The sequence below is a fragment of the Pyrgilauda ruficollis genome, unplaced genomic scaffold (assembly GCF_017590135.1).
Source record: "Pyrgilauda ruficollis isolate IOZ18807 unplaced genomic scaffold, ASM1759013v1 scaffold787, whole genome shotgun sequence".
NCBI classification, from domain to species: Eukaryota; Metazoa; Chordata; class Aves; order Passeriformes; family Passeridae; genus Pyrgilauda; species Pyrgilauda ruficollis.
Window position 1 is genome coordinate 4,288 of NW_024529788.1, and position 8,697 is coordinate 12,984.

The following is an 8,697-nucleotide window of genomic DNA, read 5'->3' on the forward strand; positions in this document are numbered from 1 at the left end:
CTGCTGACCCGGCAGGCGCGTCACGCGGCGCTGGCCGTGGACGGGGAGGCGCGGGCGGCCGCCGTGCGCTCCAAGCGGCCCGACATGGCCGTGGCCAGCGACCTGTTCGTCGGGGGGATCCCGCCCGACGTGCGGCTCTCGGCGCTGACGCTCAGCACCGTCAAGTACGAGCCGCCCTTCCGCGGGTGGGTGGCCGACCTGCGGGTGGGCGACGCGCCGGCCGCGCTGCTGGGCGCCCAGGGGGTCCGGGGTGACGGGGACGAGCGCTGCGCCCACCACCCGCCCTGCGCCCACGGCGGCCGCTGCACCCTGCGCCGTGGGGAGCCCCGCTGCGACTGCGCCGGCACCGGCCACCGCGGGCCCTTCTGCGAGGAAGGTGAGGGCGCGGCGGGGGCAGAGGGGCAGGGCTGAGGGAGGGGTGGGGTGGGTGCAGAATCAGCTCGGGGGTCTCATGGCCTTCTCTTTCTCCATGGTTTCGTTGGGCACCTCTGTGTCTCGGTGTCATCGCGTCCTTGAGGGTCTCTCCATCTCTGTGGCGTTGCGTGTCCTCCTGTTGTCACCTCCTCGTGTCTCTCCGTGGAGTGTCCATCTTCATGGCTGTGTTTCTCCGTGTCCCCATGTGCTCGTGTCCTCCCTCAAGGCGTTGGGTGGCTTTGTGTTTTCTCCATCCATGGTTTTGGGTGTGCTTGTGCTTCTCCGTGTCCTCTTGGCCTCGCACGTCCCCGTGTCATCGTGTCCTCCACATGCCCATGTCCCTGTGCCATCATGTCCTCCACGTCCCCACATCCTTGTGTCATCTTGTCGTCTTGGCCTCGCACATCCCTGTGCCATCGTGTCCTCCACATCCCCTCATCCTCATGTCATTGTGTCCTCCACATCCCCCCTCCCTGTGCCATCATGTCCTCCACATCCCCATGTCCCCGTGTCATCGTGTCCTCCACCTCCCCACGTCCTCATGGTGTTGGGCCTTGGGTGCTCCTCGTTCCTCCATGACTTCCTGGTGTCCTCGTGTCATTTTGTCCTTGAGCTCCTCCATGGCTTTGTGTCCTCGTGGCGTTGTGTGTCCTTGTGTCCTTCCTGTCCTCGTGGGACTGGACACACCCACGGCGTCTGACTGGTCATTGTCACGGTGTCCTCATGTCACGGTGTCCTCGTGTCACGGTGCTCCCCCGTTCTTCCACCCTTGTGGGGTTTTGTGTCCCCTCTGTGTCCTCCTGGTGTTGTGTCCTTGAGTAGCTCCGTGTCCTCGTGTCCTCCTGGTGCCACAAGTTCCTCTGTCCTCTTGCCCTTGTGTCACCCCGTGTCCTTTCACACCACTACCCATGTGCTTCTCCAGGTCCTTGTGTCCTCCTGGTGTCACCCGTGCTCGTGTCCCCCGGTGTCCTCGTGTCCTCCTGCCATGTCTCGTGTCCTGGTGTCTCTCTTTGCCCTCATGATGTTGCACACCCACACGTGACCACCCCATGTCCCTCCATGTCCTTTTGTCCCTCCCGGTGTCCCCCTGTCCTCACGTCCCTCAATGTCCTCTTGTCCCCCCCAGTGTCCCCACTCCTCACACCCTCAGTGTCCTCCCCCACCCCCATTTTGCACGTCCCTGTGCCTCTGTGTGCCCTCGTGTGACACACGTGACCCTGCTGGGGACTCGGGGGTTTGGGACACAATGTCACCCCCCGTGTTTACCCATCCCGGTGTCCCCACACGCCCTCGTGTCCCTGCCTGTCCCTACCCTTGCACGCCCCGGTGCGATGGCACGCCCTGCCGTGGGCTGGGTGTCCCCGCGGTGACAGTGACGGTGACGGTGACAGTGCCAGCCGGGCGTGGCCCGGGGGGGGGGGGTCTCTCGTGCCACCCCGCCCTCGTGCCAACACGCCCTCGCACACGTTCCCGGGACCCGGGGACAACCGCCGGTGTCACCGTGGCGACAGCATCCTCCGGGCGCGTTGCCAGTGCCAGTTGCCATGGTGCCGCCGGGGCTGGGTACCCGTTGCCATGGAGACGCCCGGGCCTGTCTCCCTGGTGACGGTTGTCACGGCACTGCCGGATGCTCCCGCCACGTCCTTGAGGGGGGACAGGAATGGAGGGGGGCTGAGGGGGACTGGGAGGGCCCTGGGGTGCTGTGGGGTGACCTGTGGGGTACAGGGATCCTATAGGGAGGCCTGTGGGGTGTGGGTTCCCTATAGGGTGCCCTATGGGGTCCACGGTGCCTTTGGGGTGCAGGCAGAGCACTACTGGGTGTGCCATGAGGTGCTGGGTGTCTGAGGGGTGCTATGGGGTGCCCTATAGGGTGGCAGGTCCCAGTGGGGTGCCCTATAGGGTGTTGGGGTGCTGTGGGGCACCCTATAGGGTGTTGGGGTCCCCTATAGGGTGCAGGGGTGCTGTGGGGCGCCCTGAGGGATGTGGGTGTGCACAGGTGTGCAAACCCTCCCTCGGGGCGTGCAAATCCCCGCCAGGACAAAGTTCAGGGCGTGCAAATCCCACCGGGGCGTGCAAACCCCTCCCCCCCCCACATTGTGCCCCGCCCCCAAGGTCAACCCGAGGTCACGGGGTGGGGTCACACGGACGGGAGCCGTGAGGGATGTGGGTGTGCACAGGTGTGCAAACCCTCCCTCGGGGCGTGCAAATCCCCGCCAGGACAAAGTTCAGGGTGTGCAAATCCCACCGGGGCGTGCAAACCCCTCCCCCCCCACATTGTGCCCCGCCCCCAAGGTCAACCTGAGGTCACGGGGTGGGGTCACACGCACGGGGTGGGGGAGGGGGTTGGGGGGCACACCTGGGGGTTCCTGGGCACTAATCGCTCTGCCCCTCCCCCCCTTGCTTCCCCCCCGGGACCCCCAGAGGAAGAACCCGCGGTGGAAGGTGAGTGACGGGGGGATTTGGGGAGGGGGATTTTGGAGGGGATTTGGGGGCGTGGCCGTGCAAAGCCCCGTGCCACACCTGGGCTGGGCGGGGTCTGCCTCAGGTGTTGTGCAAGGGGCGTGCACGGCAGCAGGGGTGCAAATCAAGGGGGCGTGGCCTGTGCTGCAGAGGGCGAGGTTTATGCAAAATATTGGCGGGGGCGGGGCTTGGCGCTCATGCGGAGCACGTGGTTCCCGTGACGCTCATTCAGGGGGCGGAGCCAAGCGAGGGGCGGTACCCTGCGGCTCCCGGTCCATGACGTCACTCACCGAGAGGGCCAATAGGATGCGGTTATGCAAATGAAACCGGCACAGCCGAGCCAATGAAGCGTGTGTGTCGAGTGGGGGCGGAGATATGCAAATTTCAGCGGCGCCGGCAGCCAATGGGAGGAGGAAGCGAGGGGGCTGCTGTGAATTGGCTGAGCCCAGTCCCAAGGGGCGGGGCTTGCACGAGGGCAAGGAAAGGGGCGGAGCGTGGTTTATTCGAGGAGGCGTGGCCAGCTCGAGGGGCGGGGCTTGCCCCCCACGTGCCCCGCACGAGGGTCCCGGGGTGGGGGAGGGTCCCCGCGCCAGGGGCGGCCCCGCCCCCCCGTGTCTCATCCCCTCCCCCACCCCCGGCTTTTCCCCGAAAAACCTCGGAAAAAGGGGAAAAACCCGCGGGAAGGCGGCGGGGGGGGAAAAAGGGGAGGGGCGGCGCTTCCAGCGTGGCCCCGCCCCCCCCGCGCTTTCGGTCATTTTGGGTTTTTTGGTTAATTTTTAATTTTTTTAATTCTGATTTTTTTTTATGTTTATGTTTTTTAATTGATTTCTCTTTCATTCCCATTTCCCTCTATTTTTCCCATTTTGCCGCTTTTCCTTTACTGTTTCCTTTTTCCCCCCCTTTTTTCTTTTACATTTCCCGTAATTTTGCCTTTTTCCTTATTTTTCATTGTTTTAGATTATTTTCCCTTTTTTGTTAATAGTGTTTCTTTTAATATTTTTCTTTTTCTCGTGATTTTCCCTTTATTTTAATTATTTCCCCCTTTTTACGGATTTTCTACTCTTTAAGATATTTCCCCTTTTAAAGTAATTTCCCAGTTCATTATTTTTCCTTTTTTTATTATTCCCCATGTTAATTAATATCTTTCTCCTTTTTTATCGTTATCTTCTCATATTAATTATTTTTCCTTCTGAAATTTTTTTTCCTCTTTCAATAAATACTTTGAATATTCCACCTTTTATATCAGAGTTCTTTTTTCACCTTCATTTTTTCCCTTCCCTTTGTTGGTCTTTTTCTTCTTTATTTTCCCCTTTTAGAATTATTTTAATTTCCCCCACTTTTTCCCTTTTTTTTTTCCTTTTCTCTTTTCCCTTGTGCTGCTGACTTCCCCTTTTTATCAATTTCCTCCTTTCCCCTGCTTTGACCCTTTTCACTTTTTTCCTCTTTTTCCTCCCTTTCCCCGCTTTCATCCCTTTCCCTCCTTTCCTTCCTTTTCCTTTTTTCCTTTTTTCTATTTTTTCTTTTTTTTCCCCATTTCCCCCCCTTTCTCTCATTTCCCTCCCTTTCATTATTTTTATTTCCTCCCCCAATTTCCCATTTCCCTCCACTTTGCCCCATTTCCCTCCCCCCACCCCGAGTTTAACCACTTTCCCGTTTTTTCCCCCCAAAACTTCCCGCCCTGACGCGCCCCTCCCCCAGGGCCCGCCGAGGTCGCCGAGGGGGGGCCCGGCCGCGGCGCCGGCGAGATCCAGCAAGCAGCGAAAGGTCAGTGAGGGGCAGCGGGACCCCCATCCCTGCACACCTGGGACCCCCAAACCCCACAGCTGTGAACACCTGGGAACCCCCAGGAACCCCAAACCCCACACCCGTGCACACCTGGGAACCCCCAGGAACCCCCAAACCCCACACCTGTGCTCACCTGGGACCCCCAGAACCTCCCAGGATCCCCAAACCCCCAACACACACCTGAGATCCCATAACAACGTCCCCATCACAATGTCCCCATGACAACGTTCCCATCACAATGTCACCATGACAACATTCCCATGACAATGTCTCCATGACAACGTCCCCATCACAACAGTCCCCATGACAATGTCTCCATGACAACGTCCCCATGGCAACATCCCTGTGCCAACATCCCCATCACATTGTCCCCATCACAATGTCCCATCACAATGTCCCCATGACAACATCCCCATGGCAATGTCCCTGTGACAACATCCCCATGACAATGTCCCCTTCCCATGACAACGTCCCCATCACAATGTCCCAATGACAATATCCCCATCACAATGTCTCCATGACAACATCCCCATGACAACATCCCCATCACAATGTCCCCAATGTCCCCATCACAATGTCCCCAACCACAACCTCCCCATTCCCTGCCGCCAGCTCCCACCAACACCCCCCAGTGCCACACCCCCCTTGCCAACCTCCCCATTCGCCGTCCCCACACGGCGTCCCCGCTGTCCCCACCGCCAGGCCGCGCCGAGTACGTGGCCACGTTCCGGGGCAGCGAGTTCTTCTGCTACGACGTGTCGCGGTCGCCGGTGCAGAGCAGCGCGGACGAGCTGGCGCTGGCGTTCCGCACGCGGCAGCGCCACGGGCTCCTGCTGCACACCGGCCGCGCCGCCGACTTCCTGAACCTGTCGCTCAAGGCCGGCGCCGTGTGGCTCGTCATCAACCTGGGCGCCGGCGCCTTCGAGGCGCTGGTGGAGCCCGTCAACGGCAAGTTCCACGACGGCGGCTGGCACCACGTGCGCGTCACGCGCAACCTGCGGCAGGTACGGCAGGGAGGGGGCGGGAGGGGAGGGGGGGAGCGTAGGGTGACCGCTCAAGGGGTCACCTCGGGCAGCTCCCCAACTGGGAGCACTGGGAGAGATGGGAGCCTTGGGCAGGTCCCCAACTGGGAGCATTGGGAGAGATGGTTGGTTTGATCAGCTCCCCAGCTGGGAGCATTGGGAACCTTGGGCAGCTCCCCAACTGGGGGCGATGGGTGTCTTGGTCATCTCCCCAACTGGGAGCACTGGGAACCTTGGGCAGCTCCCCAACTGGGAGCATTGGGAACCTTTGACAGATCCCCAACTGGGCGTGATGGTTTGTTTGATCAGCTCCCCAAATGGGAGCACTGGGAGAGATGGGCAGGTCCCCAACTGGGAGCACTGGGAGAGATGGGAGCCTTGGGCAGGTCCCCAACTGGGGGCAATGGGTGGCTTGGTCAACTCCCCAACTGGGAGCACTGGGAACCTTGGACAGATCCCCAACTGGGCGTGATGGTTGGCTTGATCAGCTCCCCAACTGGGAGCACTGGGAGCCTTGGGCAGGTCCCCAACTGGGAGCCTTGAGTGGCCACCTGATGGGTCTTCTCAGACAGTTCCCCAACTGGGAGCATTGGTTGCCCTCACCAGTTCCCAACTGGGAGCACTGGGAGCAATGGTTGAGTTGATCAGCTCCCCAACTGGGAGCACTGGGATGAGACTCTTGGCCAACCACCCCAACTGGCACCACCAAGCATTTTGCTGTGAGCTCCATAACTGGGAGCACTGGGAGCACTGGGATCAATGAGCGTCTTGGTCAACTTCCCAACTGGGAGCACTGGTTGTCTTGGGTAACAGGAAATCCAGTTACCTTGGTCATCTCCCCAACTGGGAGCACTGGGAGCGATGGGTGTCTTCATCAACCACCCAACTGGGAGCACCAGTACCTTGACCAGCTCCCCAACTGGGAGCACTGGGTGTTAGGTTAAACTAGAGAACTGGGCATACTGGGAGCAATGGGTTCCTCAATCTGCTCCCCAACTGGGAGCACTGGTTGTGCTGGTCAACCACCCAACTGGGGGTGATGGACACATTGGCCAACCACCCAACTGGGGGTGATGGACACATTGGCCAACCACCCAACTGGGAGCACTGGGAGCCTCGATCCTGTCCCCAACTGGGAGCACTGGGTGTCTTGCTCAAACACCCAACTGGGAGCACTGGGAGCACTGGACACGCTGCTCAACCACCCCGCCGGCAGCACCGACCGCAGGATCTCTCTCTCCCCAACTGGGAGCACTGGCCCCAGTGCCACACCCCCCTTGCCAACCTCCCCATTCGCCGTCCCCACACGGCGTCCCCGCTGTCCCCACCGCCAGGCCGCGCCGAGTACGTGGCCACGTTCCGGGGCAGCGAGTTCTTCTGCTACGACGTGTCGCGGTCGCCGGTGCAGAGCAGCGCGGACGAGCTGGCGCTGGCGTTCCGCACGCGGCAGCGCCACGGGCTCCTGCTGCACACCGGCCGCGCCGCCGACTTCCTGAACCTGTCGCTCAAGGCCGGCGCCGTGTGGCTCGTCATCAACCTGGGCGCCGGCGCCTTCGAGGCGCTGGTGGAGCCCGTCAACGGCAAGTTCCACGACGGCGGCTGGCACCACGTGCGCGTCACGCGCAACCTGCGGCAGGTACGGCAGGGGGGGGGGGGGGGGGGGGGGGGACTGGGGGCGATGGGTGTCTTGGTCATCTCCCCAACTGGGAGCACTGGGAACCTTGGGCAGCTCCCCAACTGGGAGCATTGGGAACCTTTGACAGATCCCCAACTGGGCGTGATGGTTTGTTTGATCAGCTCCCCAAATGGGAGCACTGGGAGAGATGGGCAGGTCCCCAACTGGGAGCACTGGGAGTGATGGGTGGCTTGGGCCAGTCCCCAACTGGGAATGATGGTTGGCTTGATCAGCTCCCCAACTGGGAGCACTGGGAGCCTTGGTCAGCTCCCCAACTGGGAGTGATGTTTGGCTTGATCAGCTCCCCAACTGGGAGCACTGGGAGCCTTGGGCAGGTCCCCAACTGGGAGCCTTGAGTGGCCACCTGATGGGTCTTCTCAGACAGTTCCCCAACTGGGAGCATTGGTTGCCTTGACCAGTTCCCAACTGGGAGCACTGGGCAGCCACCCAATGGGTTGTCCTGGCCAGTTCCCCAACTGGGAGCACTGGGATGGGACTCGTGGCCAACCACCCCAACTGACACCACCGAGCATTTTGCTGAGTTCCCAACTGGGAGCACTGGGAGTGATGGGCATCTTGGTCAACTGCCCAACTGGGAGCACTGGGATCAATGGGCATCTTGGTCAACTGCCCAACTGGGAGCACTGGGATCAATGAGCGTCTTGGTCAACTTCCCAACTGGGAGCACTGGTTGTCTTGGGTAACAGGAAATCCAGTTACCTTGGTCATCTCCCCAACTGGGAACAATGGGAGCGATGGGTGTCTTCATCAACCACCCAACTGGGAGCACCAGTACCTTGACCAGCTCCCCAACTGGGAGCACTGGGTGTTAGGTTAAACTAGAGAACTGGGCATACTGGGAGCAATGGGTTCCTCAATCTGCTCCCCAACTGGGAGCACTGGTTGTGCTGGTCAACCACCCAACTGGGGGTGATGGACACATTGGCCAACCACCCAACTGGGGGTGATGGACACATTGGCCAACCACCCAACTGGGAGCACTGGGAGCCTCGATCCTGTCCCCAACTGGGAGCACTGGGTGTCTTGCTCAAACACCCAACTGGGAGCACTGGGAGCACTGGACACGCTGCTCAACCACCCCGCCGGCAGCACCGACCGCAGGATCTCTCTCTCCCCAACTGGGAGCACTGGTTCCATGGACCCTCCCAAACTGGGAGCACTGGACGCACGATGGGGGAGGGGTCTCTGCCCAACCCCCACAGGGGGTGACCGGTGGAGTTCAGGGGGTTTCTCCCCCCCCCCGCCCCCCCTTTTCTGACAACTCTGCTTCTCTCCCCCCTCTCCAAGGTGGGCGCCGCCCCTCCCCCTCCGTGCAACGCC

At 60.8% G+C, this 8,697-nt stretch overlaps 1 protein-coding gene across 1 annotated transcript in view; it reads left to right on the forward strand.

Annotated features, from left to right (window-relative positions):
• The window catches only part of LOC121363970 (neurexin-2-like), a gene marked incomplete at its 3' end in the record, with an annotated part of 14,577 nt that overhangs the window by 2,354 nt on the left and 3,526 nt on the right, over positions 1 to 8,697 (forward strand). Inside the window, exons 2-5 of the mRNA XM_041486771.1 lie at positions 16 to 376; positions 2,836 to 2,856; positions 4,573 to 4,638; positions 5,362 to 5,663. Of these exons, the coding sequence (XP_041342705.1) occupies positions 16 to 376; positions 2,836 to 2,856; positions 4,573 to 4,638; positions 5,362 to 5,663 (750 nt within the window). The remainder of the gene's footprint in view (positions 1 to 15; positions 377 to 2,835; positions 2,857 to 4,572; positions 4,639 to 5,361; positions 5,664 to 8,697) is intronic.